Raw genomic sequence first — 19,658 nt, 5'->3', positions numbered from 1 at the left:
TGCAGATGTGGACGCGGATGCGAATTTTTCATCGCTGAAATATACAGATGTGTATGTGTGAGATAATTTTTTTTTTTCAGTATAAATGTGGATCATTCTGGGTCTGGTCATCATTGAATTATTATTAATTTATTTAAAAGATAACAATTTTATAACATAACATTTCTATGTTTTCTATCTTTCATAGATATAATTTCACGAAAAAAAATTGTATAGGTATCGTGATAGTAAAACATCGACTTTCAATAACCTTAATTATAATACTTAAAAAAATTTAAATATGTCGTGGGCCGTCCTTTACGCGAATAGAGCTGGACAATCTTGAATGAAAAAGTTTATAGGTAAATGTTAACTCAAGAATTTTTGTTTGGTAGGAACAGGAGAAAACAGAGAGGTCGTTACCTACACGCTGTCGAATTCTCAATCAGGGATTGATTGGCTAATTGGCACCAGTATTCGGCACGCGCTTTGAGTAGTTTTCGTGATCTGCATAACATCCGTACCCGCAAAAACTGCGTCGATTTAGTCGAATGTTGGAGGCGAAAACAGATAAAGATATGCGGATAATCCTCAGCTGCGGTTGCGTATGCAGACGCCTGCGGCATCACTGCTGAATGTACAGACGGCAGCACGTCAAGCTCCACATTGACAGATCTTGTTCCTTTCGTTGCACTGCACTGGTCGCGATTTTGAACAAATGTGCACTGATTGATGTACTGTTGACTGTACCTAACTACTTCGCATGACATATCGTTGAATATAATTTTGATTAATATATGGTATGTATGTACCGCGTTTAATAGCATTATGTTTATATACTTTTATTTTCCAGGATTCATACCTTAGTTATACAGATCTTAAGCTAAATTAAATTTGATTTTTTTTATTTCATTTGTAAATTAAAAAAAAATATTGCTAAAAATACCTATTAGTAAAGGCCATGTGTCGAAAGTAATTTTGTCAATAGTGTTTTAAAAATAGGTCCATAAAATAGCTTAATTTCGTGTGGTAAATTATTGAGAATCATTATACTTACACATGTTGTAGCTGTTATTTTTTGAAATTACTTAGCGAGTATTATATAGTATGTAATATTTATAACTTTAGTTTTAGTTTTGTTTCGCAGTTATCGTCAAACCACGCGCTTCAGAACGAACACACTTCTTCTGAACCTTGAACACTCTTCCTGGATGACCCCAAAGTATGAGACCGTAGTTGAGCACGAACGACACAATAGCCAATAGAAAGCCATTTTTAACCAGTGGTCGCAAGCTTTTATATGCGGCCCGAAACACTATTAACCTACCAGGAAGGTGTCTTTTAAAACTGAGTGTCTAAGTTAATTAGTATCTTGAGTGAATGATAAATCTTTGTAACTATAGCATAATGAACTTTATTTCAATTTTGTAAAGGTACAAACTAGATACGAGCCAAAAAATTGGTCGCGCGCTTATTGGCGAATTTTTGCGCAGTCTCGGGAATTCCCGCAGCTTACATATCGTAACTAATTCAGTTTTAATAACAATAATTCTAAATTAATTTATAAAAAATCGCTTCCATTACGTTACGTACGTTAGGTACCTAAAAAATGTTACGGCCCGTAGTATGTAACATGGCAAACATGTACATACTTATGGTCCGAAGGAAAAAGGTTGAGTATAGCTGCTATAAGCCGACCGCAACTACTGGAGATAGAGTGTCTTCGTAGAGCGTAAGCTCTAGTCCCATACGAATTTGTTAAGCGTGCTCTTTCCAGCTAATTAGTGTTAACATTTTCAGACAATAACAGCGTTTACCGTAAAATTAAATATTAGTATATGTTAGTACGGGGCACACCGTTTCGCTATATGGATCTCAAAAACTCTACGGGCTTTACAGTGCATTTCCAAGTGCTTTCTGTGTAGTTGCCGCTTACCTCTTTTCCATGGGGAAGTATCAACAACCTACTGACAAAATTCAATGATTTACATACATTGAACATTTTATATTGAATCAATTTATGCACTACGGCAAGACAAGTACTGACGTTTTTGTGTGCAGTGCATTGACTTACAAATAAATTGTAAGTCAATGGTGCAGTGCTTTATGTCCTGACCATTAAGACTAAATAATAATTAGTTAAAATAAAATAGTTTTTCTACTATTTTGCTTTGTTTTTACGTCTTATTTTAGCGCCATTGCGTACATTTTAAACGAATTTTTAAAACTTGTCTGGTTAGGTAACAAGCAATGAGAGTTTTAGTCTCAAAAAATAGATTTACTTCAAACGCTATTTTAAATTTATATTTATGTTTAAGTTACCACGCTGGAATAGGCTTGTTTCGGTGCCATTATCATGCTTCAATCTAAAGAAACACAGTATCTGACTTAGATTTAAATGCACTCAAATCCTGGCACACAATTTCGATTTGGTCGCAAAAATTAGACTCAGTCGTTGCGCTTGTTTAAAGGTACTTGGACGTTTTACTGTACACGCTGGGATCTTATTCCGGCGGCACCATTTTTAAATCTTGAGAACCACAGTACCTAACTATGTAGCTTAAATCCTAATACAATATAAAATGCAGTGAATTAGTCAGTCCTAATTAATAATACACACATCAAAAGTGTCTAGGGATCAAGTGAATATTTTTGAAATAAAAATTATTTAAGCAATATTTACCAAATCCAGTCTTCCAGGACGACTTCTTACTTTAATGCTTATGTTTTATTTAACCGCTTACCCCGATATTTAATTAAACTAAACTAAAATTGATGTTTTTGCAAATTGTGGAAAAAAACTCAAATTAACGGCGTCAATTAAATGACAAAAAAATGGCGAAAATGATGATTTTGCTCATTTTTATTGTAAACATAAGAAAATTAATAATCTGTATTTCCACCATTAACACGAATCACACAATTACAGCGATTTGGCATGCTTAAGATGAGTTCATCAAAATCACTTTGAGGAATGGCCGCCCATGTGTTTTGTAACAAGTCAAAATATTGTTGTAGAGTATGTACGGTATGCATACTCGGCACAGCTCTTCTTTGAAGCATATCCCATGCGTGCTCAATTGGATTGAGGTCTGGCGATTGAGCAGGCCACGGCAGAACGTTGATACGAGCTTCGGCAAGAATGCGTGTTACGACTCTAGCCGTGTGTGGACGTGCGTTGTCATGCATTAGTTGAAATGAATCACCCAACTGGCCTCGCAAAGGGATGATAACATCTGAAACAATCCTCTCTGCGTAAACTTGAGCATTGAGGTTACCCCTGATCCAAATGAGATCGGTTCTTCCGCCGATCCAAATACCGGCCCATATCATTATTGTTTCCCCCACCATATGGATGAACTTCCTGACAATATCTCAAACGTTCATGACGTCCAGATGTTCTCCAAACTCGAGTACGTCTTGTATCCGGTCTCATACCGAAGCGGGATTCATCCGAAAAACACACATAGCGCCAGTCTTCTTCCTCCCAGTTTCTGTGTTCGCGAGCCCATCGTAAACGGGTCCTGCGATTGCAGGGTGCAATAGGTGGAACTCTGAGCGGCCTTCGGGATCGCAGACCCACTTCACGTAAACGATTTCGGATTGTTTGATCGCTTATTAGCAAGCCTGAGGAGCTGTGGAGCCTCGTAACCAACATCATGGCGGTCATGGTGCGATTCCGTCGAACAGTATTTTGGATATACCGGTCCTGTCTGCGAGTCGTGATGCGAGATCGTCCTCCATGTCGCTCGGCCACGCTGCCCGTCATGCGATAGCGCGTCCAGAGGCGACTTATGACGCTCTGTGTAGTGTTAAGAGTGAAAGCCACAGCACGTTGCCTGGAACCAGCTTCCAACATTCCGACGGCTCGCATCATCACTTCTCGGGTTAAATGATGTCGTCTCTCCATAATAATGTAAATTGTTTAGGTTCCGATGCAGATATTGTAATGATTTTGTCAAAACGCTATAACTCATTTTTATACAAACCACATTGATAATCGATTTTCTTCTTATTATCGAATTTTAAACAATATTCCTTATTTAAATGTTAAAACTCACTAAAAAGTATCAATAGCGATACAAAAAAGTTAATATAATTAACCCTAATTGCAGCAATACTCTTAAACGTACTTGATCCCTAGACACTTTTGATGTGTGTATATATCCTAACAGTTTCGGGTTTTCCCCGCGGACTCCAAGCCGATTGTACCTTCGTGTGGCAGTGTGCGTTTGCTGCTTGGTTCTCGACGCAATGCCTCGTTCAACTACCTTCCTCCTGCCTATTCGCTTCTCCAATTTAAAATTATGAGTCATAGAAAAGGAATACATTTTTCACAGCGGTTGCACGTTCCCATTAAAAGTGCACCTCACCAGCATCAGAGGGCTGCACTCAAATATCGAAGCGGTCCACCACCACCTGGAAACCGATAAACCGCAGCTGCAGTTCCTCACCAAGACGCAGATCAGATGTCCGACGGGCATGGCGTACCTCAGCTACACAGGGGTATATACTCTGGAGCGCAGGTTCCTACCTCGTGCCGGAGTCTGTGTGTTCTTTCGTTATGACATCTATGTCAAGCGTCTCAAGAACCTTGAGGCACCGAGTTTTTCCATTTTGTGGCGGCTAATACGGCTAATTGCTTGGACCTACTGCCAACAACTGATCCAGACCGATACCTATATACTCGGTGGTTGTGGATGCACCATTGGGTACCTCTGATCACTGTCTGGTGAAAACTGTATCCGTATACTCCCCACTCGATCAGGGCCCCAGTGGTAGGAGACGTGTGTGGCGATACAGATTAGCAAATTGGGACGAAATGCGCCATTTTTTGCTTCATATCCCTGACAGGCTTGCTTCACTTCAGGAGATTCGTTGAGCTGTGCTGATGCTGTAGTTGAGGTCTTGCGATTGGGCATGGAGTATTATATACCATATTTCGATGTACCCAGTGGACCCCAAGCTCGTCCATGGTTTAACGCTGACTGTAGTCGTGCTGAAGCATAAAAACAGTCTGCGCACCAAGCTTGGGCAGATGCTCGACTACGCAAAGCTCCGAATACTGGGAATCTGAAGAAAGCCTTTAATAAAGCCGCCAAGAAGAGCAAAAGTGTGTTACGCAGGGCCAAGTTCGACCATGTGCGCCGCGTAGGGGCCAAGCTTGCATCTTTTCCAGCAGGCAGCAAGTCCTTTTGGTCCCTGGCCAAAACAGTCGAAAAAAAACTTTAGTAGCCACTCATTACCATCTCTGCTGAGGTCAGACGGCTCGCTGGCCCACACTGCGGAAGAGAAGGCGAATCTCTCGCCTTACTCTTTGCAGAGAGTTCGCGTCTGGATGCCGCAGGATACCTACCACCTTCTTTACCTCAGACTGGATGCACTATGGCGCCGTTCGCATACGCCAAACGCTAGACGTGCATAAAGCTAGCTGGCCAGATGGAATTCCAGCAATAGTCCTGCGTAACTGTGCGCCTGAATTGTCTCCTATACTCACACGCCTGTATCGCCTCTCGCTTGAGACTGGTGTAGTTCCCAGGTCGTGGAAGCTTGCAAATGTGCAACCAGTGCCGTGTGTGAAAAAGGAAGCAGAGCTGACCCTGTCAACTATAGACCTTGTCGTACATTGATGACCACGATCTCCTCAGTGATCGCCAATACGGATCCCGAAGAGGGCGACCTACTGGGGATCTTCTTATTTATGCCTCTCACTTATGGAGCGAGGCTATAGACGAACATGGCGAAGCCGTTGCAGCGTCTTTAGACATTTCTAAGGCCTTTGACAGGGTCTGGCACGTAAGCCTTTTAAGCAAGCTTCCTTCTTATGGGCTTCCCATAGACCTTTGCAATTGGATTTCGGATTTCTTGAGCGAACGTTCGATTCGAGTGGTCTTAGAAGACTACTCTTCCGAACTTAGGGCGATAGCCGGAGTTCCTCAGGGTTATGTACTGTCCGCAACCCTCTTTCTGCTGCACATAAACGATATGTTGATTCCAGGTACCTTCGGGTATGCCGATGACAGCACAGTTGTGGACAGGTACTTGACCAATGCAAGGGTCAGTGGAGAAGAAATCCAGTCTTGTCGAGAATCCATGGTTAGTCGTTTGAATTTGACACTTAAGGCAGTCTCCGATTGGGGCGATGCCAATCTTGTCAAACTTAATGCTACCAAAACGCAGGCGTGTCTTTTCTCCACTAAACGGAGTCCCTTTCACCGAACACCGACTTTTCGTGATATATCCATATCGATAACCTGTCGTCCAATCTGAACTTCGGCAGTTATATTGAATCCGTGGCCAAAAATGCAGCCAAGAAGCTTGGCCTTTCCAAGTTGAGGCGATACTTCACACCGGGACAGTTGCTTCAGCTGTACCAAGCACAAGTCCGGTCGTGTATGGAGTACTGCTGCCACTTATGGGATGGCTCTGCTAAATACCAATTGGGCACCTTGGACTCAATAGACAAGCGTGCTAAGAGGCTTATAGGTGACTCGGAACTAGTAGAGGTGAAGCTGCAGAGCCTTAAACACCGCCTTAAAGTTGCCAGCTTATCGGTATTCTACAGGATATATTACGGAGAGTGTGCGATGGAATTGCATAATTTGATTCCGCCTTCCCCTTTCCATCATCGGGAGACTAGACGTGGGCGGGGGTTCCACCCCTATGTTGTGGATTTTCCCCGGATTCGCACGAAGCGTTTCGCTTCCACATTTGTATGGCGAGCGGCTAGGGAGTGGAATTCCCTGCCTGCAGACGTGTTCCCCGAACGCTATAACTTGGACCTTTTCAAGGCGAGAGTGGAGTCCAGGAGTCAACGGATAGTCTTGACTTCACCGTTAGTTTCAGATCAGTACGCATATAAAAAGACTCAGCGTACCAAAATGAACACAATATGAACGTTCAAGAAACCGTCTGATAAGACTTTTAGCGGCAGCATTAAGTGAACATATTCAGAATATTGCATCGGCAGCAGATTTACACGTGCGTATAAAATTTGAAAGGGTTAGCTGTGCCTACAGAGGAAGTAACATCGATGAAGACTTCACCCGTACGTACAAAAAGTGTAGTTAAAAGCTAAAAAAAGAATAGTCGACGCGTGTATAACTTTGCATCGCGCACGTAACGCGGAATGTCTCCCAACTGACCTATCTCATCGCGCCGGGTGTAGCCCTCACCCTCGGCACGGCAATCTTGACTTTGAGCAGAAAACACCGCCTCAACAAGTCCCGCCACATACACGTGCGTGGTAGCGTCCGCCCCGACCCACTCCGCTGGCCCCATACCCGCTTTGCTGAGCAACTCGCCGCGCCTGCGCTCTTAGTTCCGCGCATCTCTACCGCGCACTCCGACATCCCTCGCAAACCGTATTTCACCTCAGCAGAACAATTAAAAAGATATGAAAACACTTAATCTCATCGGAAACCAGGTAAATATCCAATTTTTTACATTTACATCCTTGTGTTCAATATCTGTGAGGTTAGTCAATGTGGCATCGAAGGCGATGGTGTGAGAACGTGGGCCGGTAAAAATAGAGTGCTTGAAATGCGACAGACGCTGGGGTGAGGTAATGGCGGGGGTTGGTGAGCGCCCTGTAGGGGCCGCACCCTTTGATTCATCGTGTTGCCGTCCACACCTGCCCGCTGACACACATTTTCCACGTGACTTGTGAAGTTGCGATGGGGGCCATATGGTACAGAAGTGTTGCGTTTGCAGTGAGGTCGGGGAACAATGAACTTCGCTCCGTTTACGGGGCATCTACCGACGACGGCGACAGCGATTCCGACAATCCATCAGTTCGCTGCGAAGTTTGGCTATGAGGGCAGTGGTAATGGCGGGGTGGTGCAAGAGACGCGCTACCAGGCTGGCAGCGGCGGGGTGCAATTCGCAGTCGCGCCAGGCTCGACTACTAACGTATCTGTGGACGGGGTCAAGTTCCGCCAGGCCGAAAGCGTAGTCGTAGTGAGCGCCGCGCAGCCCGGCACTGTTACGCTAGCCGGTCTCGCGCCTATTCATACTGGTGAGATCGTATTTACATACCTACTTATAAATATAAGGATCAAAATTTAAAAAAATATTTGCTTTTATACATACACGTTATCTACTTTATTTATATACCTATACTAAATCTAATTTTCACATTTATTTTATTATTATTAAACATTTATTATTCGTGAATAAAAAGTTAGACAACTGAAAAATGATTCGATCCCTTAGACGATAGGGCTACGTAGTCGATTTTACTTCATCCGTGTTCCAAGTTCACAAGCTTGCTTCTGGTTGATTACTACAGGAAAATATTTTTTCGAAATATTTAACCAGGTATTTACGGTACATATGCAGTCTGTTACCACAGTCCAAAACCAAAATGTTCTAAAATTATTTTTAATGTTATCAAAAATTATTTTAGAACATTTTGGTTTTTACTGAATATTTTAAGGGGGGTGGCAACATCGTTGCCTATAACAGAATGTTTATCTATTCAATGGCAAAATAATTGCCTATAACTGTATGTAGTAAATGAAAAATATATAAATAAAACAGAAATAAAAATACAAACAAATTAATTTTGGTTTTAAGAGTCATATTTTTAATAAATTGCGTAATGTTAGAACCATTAGTGTAACATTTTATCACAAAAGAAAGAGATCAATAGGAAATGAAACTATTTTTCCGGATTTAAATCGCGTATATTTGTTTTTTTTTTCAAACAAAGAGCCCGAACGAAACGTCAAATAATCCCGAAAAATAGTTTCATTTCCTATGTGTAACAATCGCGAAAACATAAGAACTGGATAAAGAGATCAATGTCAAAATTATGCCATATTTTTCGAGAATCAGTAAAGTTCAACATAAAAAAAATGCTTTACTTATCCTAATAAAAAATTAAGTACATACGAAGATATAGGTAAGTGTCAATCACATGTGATATTACTCAAAATTTGACGTTATTGCTGTTGATGTTGTGTTGGATGAGCTGCTTGAAATACTCAGGGCTTGAACAATGCGAGTTAATGAGGACGGTATACTTTCGGATGGTACTGAAAATACATTTGTTGTAGACATCTCGTAGTCATCCAAATCGTAGTCGCAAATGTTATCTTCAGAATTAGATTCATCGGGAAGCTCTAGAGCCAATCAGTTGACTTTGAGAGTAAGTTTCTTCGTATGTGCCATCTAAAAAAGATAGACTACAATAAATCATTGGTAAGTATTTTGCCACAACAATAACGTAATTCCAGGCATTGGCAAGTTGGAATTTGATGTATGATAACATCCAGAAGCAGTGACATTTTTATTATAAAATACATAACTACAATGGTAGAAAATTTCATAGATAACAATAAAAACATCACCTACTTACCTTCTACACGGAGAATTTGTAGATTTTTGATTTGTCAAAAATGTCGTGCGGACCGAGGTTACACATCCGCCGCATAAAGTCCCAAAAAAATGATAATTTAATATTCAACGACTATTGGTATTATATTATAATGTTTTTAATACATTAGACTTCCTGTCTAATTGGTTAGTTAAGCAAATCACAATATTTCAATGATATTGGGTATATTAAGCGAGAAAAAACATTGACTACGGTTATTAGGCTGAAGACACCAAAATGGCTACGGTGGTTGAGAACACTAAACTTACGCTTGGCGCGAAATTTTGAAAATATATTAGTTGGCCACTGTTTTGCCAATGCCCAATAAAAGGTTAGGCCACGAATAAAATTGATTCCGGAACCCGATTGAAGGACTTTCACATCTATTTATTTTACAGTGAACACTGGCGTTAAATACCAAACAATCTCAGCGTCCACATCATCTGTGAACCTGGGCAATATCACCTACGGCGGGCAGACGAGCTATGTGCAAGCGGAAAGCGTTCAGCAGTTAAAAGCCGAGAAGAGAGAAGAGATACATCATGATCTTATGGCTACTATGATGCAGCAGCATCAGGGTAAATACTTTTTAATGATGTGAAACAAAAATCTCCGACAAGCTTTTTGACTCCCGGGCAAATATTTAATAGAGCGATCGATACCTTTGGGCTCTTGAGACGTGCTCCGACCGACACGGAGAAGGCTCCACTTTTATTATGTGCTCCTTGCCGAGGGCATCCACTATGCTTTTGTAGTCGTTAGACTGAACTAGGGCTTGACTATTTTCCAGTTTCGTAAATAAAACTTGTATAAAAAGTTGCTTAAAACAATGAAGCTGCCAATAGAGCACGTTCTCGATTCGACTGTATTTGTGTGTGTGTGTGTGTGTTTGTGTGTGTTTGTATGTGTTACGGGATTACTCCGACATTCGTGAATTGATTAGAAACGGTAGCATTCCTCAGGTAGCAAATTAGGGGATGCATCCGGTTTATTGGATTACACTTCATTACGCACACTTTCCGTTAACCTTCAATTAAACAAATATATATAATTCCACAAACTTTTGAGGTCAATTTTTAATAAAAAAAGTTATAATAAAATGATAATTTTTATTGTGTACAATATTAGCGTGGGCAATAAAATATATATTATTTTTCTTTTCCTTATCGTATCGATGGCATACACTATAATGCTTGTCATCGCAGTGAAAGGATTTGCCAATCGACGTAAGGTACTTGCCGTATTTTGCCTGGGCAAACAAGAAAAGAATAGTACGTCGTCCTTTCGTACCTACATCCAACACCAGCACACCAGTATATTAATATATCGATGGTGGAATTTGAAATGTCGTAAGGAATATTTTGTCGTAATGGAAATATTCCTTACTACAAAATGTCGCTTACGACTTTCCAAAATAATAGGGGTTAAAGTATGAAATTGCCGATTTGTACTGAAAATCTAAATTGTTTATTTTTTAAATTTTTAACAAATTTATTTAATCAAAATAGTTGCCATTATTATCTATACATTGCTGCCATCTAATGGGAAGGTTATTAATGCCTTTGCGATAGAACTCCGACGATCTAGACTGCACAAACTGTGTGAAAGCATTTTGTACTGCCTCCTGGGAAGAAAACTTCTTGTCACGTAGATAATTGTCCAAATCACGAAAAAAATGGTAGTCCGTTGGAGCAAGGTCTGGTGAATACGGAGGATGACGAATGGTTTCTAACTGCAGTTCCTGAAGGGTCAAAATGGTTTCTCGTGCTGTGTGAGGTCTCGCGTTGTCGTGGAGCAATAATGGTGAAGATCGATTCATGAGTCGGGGCTGTTTTACTGCTAGTTTTGTCAACATGGTTCGGAGTTCGGCACAATAGACATCTGCCGTTATTGCTTGACCAGATCGGAGAAAACTATAGTGAATAACACCATGCTGAGACCACCAAACAGTTACCATTACCTTTTTATTGGTAAGTTTTGCTTTAGGACACTGTTGTGGCATTTGACCTGGGGTCAGCCATTGCAATTTTCTTTTCCGGTTATCATAAAGAATCCACTTTTCATCACATGTTACAATTCGATCCAATATTCCTTCATTTCTGTACCGGTTCAACAAGGCAACACAAGTTTCAACACGCGTTTCTTTCTGCAGATCAGTCAAATCATGAGGCACCCATTTTTCGTATTTTTTTATTTTATTGATTTGACGCAAGTGAGTCAATATTGTGGGTAAGGTAACGTTAAACCAAGCCGCTAATTCCTGGGTAGTTTGATTAGGATCGGCTTCCACTATCTCTCTTAATTCATCGTTATTCACCTGTGTGGGCGGTCTTCCTCGTGGCTCGTTCTTTAAGTTGAAATTTCCATCACGAAAGCGTTTAAACCAAAATCGCACGGTGCGTTCATTAGTAGACCCCTCTCCAAACGCAGCATTGATATTGCGGGCTGTTTCTGCCGCGTTAGTTCCGCGTCGGAACTCGTATTCAAAAATCACTCGAATTTTCGCAGTATCCATCTTTCTTGTCTAAATTGAATAACAAAAACAATTGAAAGTCGATATTCAAATGTTTCAAATTAAAAAAAAAAAATCACAGAAACCATTTGAAAAAAGTTTCATTCGAAAACCTCAAACCATGAAGATTCTATGAAAATTCAAAGAACCTATTGCAATAAAACGGCAATTTCATACTTTAACCCCTAATATGATACTTCGACAAAATTATTACCCTTGCTTACTGTCGATACAGTGGAAATTTGAAATGTCCTAACAGACTTTTTGTTGTGAGGTCTTTTTCCCTTACAGCGAAATGTACCTTACGACATTCCAAATTTCCACCATCGATATTAATATTATCTTTGAAGTAACGTTTTATTTAATAGTAACCCAAGCAACGCCCCTTCAACAAGGGCAGCAGTTATTAGTCGTGCTGCATGAGCCGAAGGAGGCTGCCGCCATCGCGCGCGCGATTAAGCAAGAAACGCGACCTGACAGAAATGCTAATGCTACCGCTAATGAATATATAAGTAAGTACCTTCACCATCATAAACCCAATTTTTTGTTCTACGAAATTCACAAAGCTAAATAAGTCTATCATAGTCAACACAAACAATCTCCCTTGACTTCACTTTATTATCTAAACAAGAATATGGAAACCTTTATCAGTTTACCGTTCCCATTTTCCTGCTTTAACGAATTAGAAGCAAACCAACGTAAAACAAAAATAAGTACATCATTTGTGAAATTACCTTCTCATCGCACCAAGCCGCCTCTAAAATTCTTCAACAACACAGTTCTGTCCCCAGGTATTGGCGACGTGACCGACTCTTCCACCTGGCAGACATTAACCGGTGGTGTAACAGACTATCTCTCCGCGCTACCTCTGCCCTTGCATCATCTTCTCAAGTATTCCACACCCGTGTCCTCAGTGGAAGGCAAGAACGAACCAACTATAGTAACAGTCGCCACCAATTCACTTGCTACCGTGCCCGCTATTACAGTAAGTTGAAATAACATTTTCAAATAGCGTTAAGCTAAAGTGAGACCCAAAATAGGCCGATAGACCATTATGCCCACAAGGAAAATTGCTTTTTCGACATTAAAAAATACGCATTTTTATTTTAACAATGGATAATGAGAACAGAAGATACAGGTAGTGAATGGGACTCGAAACACGATTGAGTAAACTTCGGTCGGCAAAAAAATTACAAAGTTCCTCAATATTTTTATTTTTTACTATGTTCATCTACGGAAAAATCGGTTTCATTCGATTGTTATTAGAGATATTTCAATCAATTTTTCTCTCCCGTGTGCTGTAATAAATACGTCAGGGGACTATGACATTACTTTACAGTAGGAGAGTATAATTTATTTCTAAAAGGCAAATGTTTAAAAGCTTAATAAGGGTGTGAAGGGTTGATTTTTTTTATGGATTATCATTTAGAAGACAACCCATGACAACATTTTAGAAGACAACCAACGGTTACCATGCTGGTCTGCTACGTAGAGGTCCCAGGTTCGATTCCTGGGCTGAGAGAATGGCATGGCCTACATTTATTTCTCTCGTGTATTGGGGTGTATTTTATGGTTGTCTATATGTGTGTCCATGGCACCCGCGATACAGGGTTTCCCTAGTGCGGGGCTGTGAAACCATTTCGCTTCAAAGCAGCCGGAAGTCATAAGCTGTAAAAAGCACCACTGCGCTGTGCTAATTAACCAGCAACATCCGCAAAACAGTTGGAGTACAGCCCATAATCGCATCCTTAAAAGATGGTCGTATTGCAAGAAGATAAAAAATGTGTTAACTATACGGTGTTTATTAAGCGAAACATAAAGTATATTTCGTTATTAGGTGCCAGCAAGCAGTGTGGTGGTACAAAGTGCAACGATTGTGAATCAAAGCGAAAGCAACTCACCCATAAATACTGCCAGTACGGTCATCGTCTCGAAGAAGAAGAAAAAGAAGAAGGGCAAAGAGAAGAAACAGAGACCTAAGCCGGGAGAAATACGACTCACTACTGCACTTGGTATTTTTCTTTTAGCTAACTAATTTCAACTCAAAGAGCGATATAATTTGAATGTGAATTGTATTTTATTAATTATCTGTTCTTTTGAAGTTTGCGGAATATCCCGCTGGGAGGACTTTTAAATTTAATCATTTAATTGCAGATGGCAGCACGCTATATTGTTGTCCAGAATGTCACATGGCATATCCAGAGAGAGGATTGTTGGAGCAGCATCTTGTCGGACATACCATGGAAAGAAGGTACCTTTGCAAAAAATAGCCTTTCAAACGACGTTGTTCCCTAACAAATAAAAGGCTAAGTAGATGAAAATATACTCGTACATATGTTGTTCATAGCAGCCTGTTGAATTCTTGCTGTGTTTATAGTGTAATACAAAATATGTAAAAAGATCCACCATATCTAATTGTATAAACGAACGACTCGGCCACTGGCCACTGCTGAAAATGTATAAGTGAACAACACGATTCAATGGATTACGACCTTAACAGTTAACCATATCACTTGTAAAAGTAGTTGAACTTCAAATAATTGCATGTACGTACAAGTAGCATCTTTTCGGCAACGTCGCGATCCATAGTTGGCCTGAAGTCGACTTAACAGTCTTGAGTGCGGTGAATAGTGATCCATCTTCTACTTCTTTATCAACCGCTATCCACTCCAATGCTTCCTGTAGTGTATAAGTGAACAACACTATTCAATGGATTGCGACCTTAACAGTTAACCATATCACTTATAAAAGTAGTTGAACTTCAAATAATTGCATGTACGTACAAGTAGCATCTTTTCGGCAACGTCGCGATCCATAGTTGCCATGAAGTCGACTTAACAGTCTTGAGTGCGGTGAATAGTGACCCATCTTCTACTTCTTTATCAACCGCTATCCACTCAATGCTTCCTGTAGTTCTCTTTCAATGCACGCCATTCCTTGCGGTCCTATGCTTTCCTCATCCAATTTTCTCCCTACCACTTTGACGAGGTTGTCAGTTCAGCGCTTCGGTTGACTTTCTACGCTTCTGTATCCATCTCTGGGTCTCTACTCAAGCACCCTTCTACCCCATCTGTGGCCTTGTCTACGGTATTTCCAGCTGGCACCTGAGTCGTGACCCTGACTGAATGTGAATGTGACTGATATTGAATAGTGACCTTACATTAAAAAAAAAAGCTTTTACTGATTTTTTAAATATTATTCTATTTATCAGGTTTATCTGCGATATTTGTAACGCGGCGTTAAAACGCAAAGACCATCTGACGCGTCACAAGCAATCACACAACCCGGAGCGTCCGCACGTTTGCTCGGTTTGCCTCAAGGCCTTCAAGAGAAAGGAGCAACTCACTCTGCACTTTGTCATACACTCGGGGGAGAAGCGGCATGTTTGCAATGAATGCGGAAAAGGTATAATTGCACTCTCTTTTTTACGTACACTCATAAAGGCAGTTTAGTAATTAAAACAATATTCAGAGTTGTTCCCTCAACCTCTTCTCTTTCGTTCGCATTAAACTTTAAAAAAAAACTAATAACATCTATGCAATAAATCAGTTTTTAAGTTCATTTTAATATTATTTTATATTTTATGCTTTGTCATATATACAAAGTGTTATGCAAGGTTTTTAAAAACTAGGGCAAAATTACCTATTAATTTTTTAAACTCTTTTTCTGTAACTTGAAATTTTACACAATTTTTCTTCGACCTTTCTTCGTTAAAAGGATTCTACCGCAAAGATCACCTACGCAAGCACACCCGTTCGCACATCGCTCGGCGCGTGAAAGCCGAGCTATGCCAGGGGGAAGACTCTTCTCCCCCACTGGCTACTCCCCCCGCACCCGCACCAGCCCCGGAGCCCTCCTGACCCGATGATAAAAACGATCTGATGACACTCATCGCCGCTGCAAAAGACGTTCCGTTTTAAACGTGCCCAAGTCGATGGTGAGTGGGGATGAGGTTTATTGAACTAGGAATGCACCGACGAGGTTGTGTCGTTAGTGCTTTCACGCATCTAAATAGCGCAGTTATTTAGACAAATGCTTAGTTGTTTGGAATCATTTAAATTATGAATTTTTACGGTGGCATGTCACAGACCTGCATATTCACGCTCGAACCTCACTGTTTTGTTTACACGTCAGGGTTTCATTTGTGGATATATAAATATACGATACTATTGTGTCCATCATACTCATACTCACTTTGGTTTGTCGGAAAAAAGGGGGTGACAATGGTAACGCCACAAGTAATCGAGATGAAGGTACTCATCGACAGCGAAAGAACCCTCTTTCGCTTTCGATGAGTACCTTCATCATGTCTGAAGACAAATATCATATCTGTTCTTAAAGCTGTTATCGAATTTCAATGGCTACCGTAAGGCTCAATTTATATTGCAGCGGAACGGAATGGCAGCGAATTTTTATAACGAATTGTACTATGCATAATGAACTTTATGGTCAATCGTGTAACGTACAAACTAGATACGAGGCAAAATCTTTCGCGGAATGCGCGAGCATTCTCGAGTATGCGCGAGAATTCCGTTCCCGCGCAATATAAATTGAGTCTTAAGATACAACTGTTTGATACAACGAAATGTCAGAAAATTAAACTATTGAAGAAAAATTACAATGTAAGATCTGGCAATATGGCCAATTAGACGTCTTAGCTTGTCTCGAATAATGAAAAATTAATGAAGTTGCAACAGACAATAGGGATCCGGCCGGATACCGGACGTTTAAAACTGAGAAAAATTCATAATCGTAGTAGGTACGCCAAATAATTTGATTTCTGGATTAAAGACGATAGTAATACGATATACAGCAACTACAGGATCGTTGACAATCTATTTATTACTTGAAACTGAAAGAACTATGAAATTAGACAACGTTATCTGTAAATTTAGTACTCAAATTTGAATAAAGGTAAATTATGGTGGAAGATTGGTTGTTCTGCAGTAAGTGGTAAAAGTTGATTCTATTTATTTTCATAAACGAGACCAGTTTCAGAGTACAGTTTTCACTGTAAACTCTTGCAAACTTTGTTAAATTTTAAGTATAACTTTTAATTGCCCGACGATCAAATGAAATACGTATAAGTAAATTAAACATTTTTTTGGCAAATATGGTATCCATACTTAGAATTACTTAGATCACAAACAAATTAATGCAATCAAATTGAAACAAAATAATAACGGGTGTATCAAGTGCTAGGCTTATACTTGTAATAACTAGATATATAACAATAATTTAATATGGCCAAAGAATGATGTTATTGCTTTTTTCCTTCTCCACCGCGAGAAATTTGCATTCGGCACAACAAACAAATATCACTGATATTAATATATTACCGAATTTGCACTTTTTTTTACTGTAATATTTTTCTGTGATGTAAATATTTGTTTGTGCCTATTACCGAATAAATTAATCGCTTTTATAAAAAGCAAGTGACCACAACAAATCAAATCATCAATTGGAAAGTGCAACTATTCACTAATCAATCAATCATGGCGATGCGCGCTGTTAACCGGTCGCGACATGTTTACGGCAGTGGGTCATATATCCGGCGGCTTGATATCCGGCAATCCGGCCTAGACGGGCGACTAGGACATCCGGTGTCCTGTCAAATCACTATCCGTTTCATCTTTAATAATTATACTATAAGTAGCTTTAAGAATCTGTCATCTGCCGCTGGCCAGTCGACCCGTGACCACCGTTTCAAAATATCGGGAATATAAAAAGAAATCATACCGTGGTAAGAAACTTGTAATTATTGATAATCATTTATAAGTAAACACGAAAGTCATAAAATCTGTAATGAGCTATAGCATACATCATTGTTGTTGGTCTCATTTTACCTTTAATTTTAGTGGGAAAGTAACATTTACCTAGACGCTATTTTCAACTTTTGTATGAAAACAGGAACGTGACATACCATCGTAATATAATCGCAACACAATGTTAAGAAAATCATGAGCGTAATCTGAATGGTAAAGAGATTATGAATTTATTTCACTCCAAACAATGATTTTATCATCTAAATGACATCTCCGTGTTTCTTCATGAGCCCATTCTCATTCGATAGAAATATCAGTCATTATTATTAAAATTAGACGTTTTCATTTATTAGTGTGATTTGGTGAATTTTACTGTGATTAAAAATTATTAAATTTTTCTTTTTGAAATTGTTACAAAATGTTGGTGATTTTAAGTGTTACGTCTTTTTAAATTAATGTTTTTGGGCATTACGTTGTTTTAAAAATGTTAAAGTAAGTTTTAATTCATTATTAAAATAAAATATAGGTAATATACCTAAGTACGCTTTTTAATAAAATGTAATATAAATTATGAAACGTTTTTTCGTATAACTTAAATAGCAGTTACTTATTATAATATAAATTTATTAATACTATTCTGTAGCTAGTAGTAGATTCAGATAGGCCCAAATAGTAGATTTTAATGTATTTTTGTAGTCAAAAAATTTAAATTTATAAATAAAATTTATTGTTCATTTATTATTTGTCGATGTCAAAGTATTTATAACTTGAAGTACAAAACTATAAGTATGAAAAAGGAACTATTCTTATTCACCACATTACAATATGGACGTGTATATATCTCTTAATTTTATAAAACTGGATTTATAAAAGAGAAAACTTAATGTAACTTTTCCGCATATTCCTGGTAATGTATTGTCTAGGACGTAATATTTTCGGTGACGTAGACTCCAATACATGTATTGTGCTTCCATTGTTTTCAACGCGTTCCTTGTAAATAAACTCCCACCATTCCGGCAAAACAATTGTTTTATTTTATTTACATCATTTATTTACAATTCTGAATAGTGTAGTACTGCACCTACCAAAATTTTACCACATAATTAAAGTATGAGTAATAGTAATACTATCACAGATTATTTAATAGTTACTACGTAACAGATACATCGCTCTCATACAAAATCGAAAATACCTACGCTATAATAGCCTATATACTAAAATGACTTCAGGTGCTCACTAAGAGGAAAAAGGAAACTAAGCGCGCGCTTAGAAAGTTGAAAATAACGTTATCCGCCGTGCGCAGTCGTGCGGAACCAAATACGCTAGGATAGTACAAGGATAGTAATGTAAATTGTCTGAGCGCTTGCACAGCTGGCGATACATTCAGCGGTAGGCATTTATCGCGTAAGCTCGAGTGAGTGACGGTTTCTGGTAATATCTTTACATTGCTATTGTGATTGGGAGCATTGCTAAAAAAATACTGGTCTGAATTCTGGTATGGTATGTGTCAAAAATATAATGAAATAAAAGTTAGCCTATATTATATAGTTCTATTGATGGGCACAGGTCCCCTCTTACAATGGGAGGGCACAGGCGTGTAATTCCCACTCGCACAGAATGCGGATTGGGAATTATACATAATTAAATTGCTTTGCAGACGTGTGCAGGATTTCTCATGATGTTTTCCTACACCGAAAAGCTCATGGTAAATTTGTAATTAAATTTCTTACATAAATTTCGAAAATTCAGAGGTGCAAACCCGGATTTGAACCCACGTTCTCTGTTTGCGAGGTGGTAGATCAAATCATTTAGGTACCTTTATTATTATGTGTTAAAATAAAAACTAATTATGGAAATTAGACGGACCATCGCCATGTTGCAAAATTTTAACCAATAACCGGCATTTACTTCTTGTGTCTAGCTTGGGGGTGCAGAGGGAGCCATGGCCCCGGGCGGCACAGCAATGGGAGCGACGGCGAGCCCTAACTAGTCAAAAAACATTATTTTACTTAAAATCAAAAAA

General features: G+C 39.3%; 1 protein-coding gene across 2 annotated transcripts; it reads left to right on the top strand.

Annotated features, from left to right (window-relative positions):
* The first annotated feature begins 7,610 nt into the window (after nt 1-7,610).
* Nucleotides 7,611-16,109, top strand: LOC113228546 (zinc finger protein 583-like). 2 transcript variants are annotated; one of them, XM_026461893.1, is made up of 8 exons: nt 7,611-7,996; nt 9,757-9,936; nt 12,239-12,382; nt 12,662-12,855; nt 13,708-13,882; nt 14,025-14,121; nt 15,082-15,275; nt 15,588-16,109. In XM_026461893.1, the coding sequence occupies exons 1-8, from the start codon at nt 7,708-7,710 to the stop codon at nt 15,728-15,730; spliced, it is 1,416 nt and encodes a 471-aa protein (XP_026317678.1). In that variant the 5' UTR covers nt 7,611-7,707; the 3' UTR covers nt 15,731-16,109. The 2 variants fall into 2 exon arrangements, with proteins under 2 accessions (XP_026317678.1, XP_026317677.1); XM_026461892.1 differs by having other exon boundaries at nt 12,650-12,855.
* The last annotated feature ends 3,549 nt before the right edge of the window (nt 16,110-19,658 follow it).

This window comes from Hyposmocoma kahamanoa, unplaced genomic scaffold (genome assembly GCF_003589595.1).
Source record: "Hyposmocoma kahamanoa isolate Upper Pololo Valley unplaced genomic scaffold, ASM358959v1 232, whole genome shotgun sequence".
Taxonomy (NCBI): Eukaryota; Metazoa; Arthropoda; class Insecta; order Lepidoptera; family Cosmopterigidae; genus Hyposmocoma; species Hyposmocoma kahamanoa.
Note: the sequence above shows the minus strand (reverse complement) of the source record. Positions and strands in the feature narration are given on the sequence as shown.

Bases quoted from the DNA above. Each gene is read 5' to 3' on its own strand.
- LOC113228546 (XM_026461892.1), top strand. From the start codon at position 7,708: ATGAACTTCGCTCCGTTTACGGGGCATCTACCGACGACGGCGACAGCG. The intron at 12,856-13,707 runs GTAAGTTGAAAT...TTTCGTTATTAG, and splicing joins CTACCGTGCCCGCTATTACA to GTGCCAGCAAGCAGTGTGGT. The intron at 13,883-14,024 runs GTATTTTTCTTT...ATTTAATTGCAG, and splicing joins ACGACTCACTACTGCACTTG to ATGGCAGCACGCTATATTGT.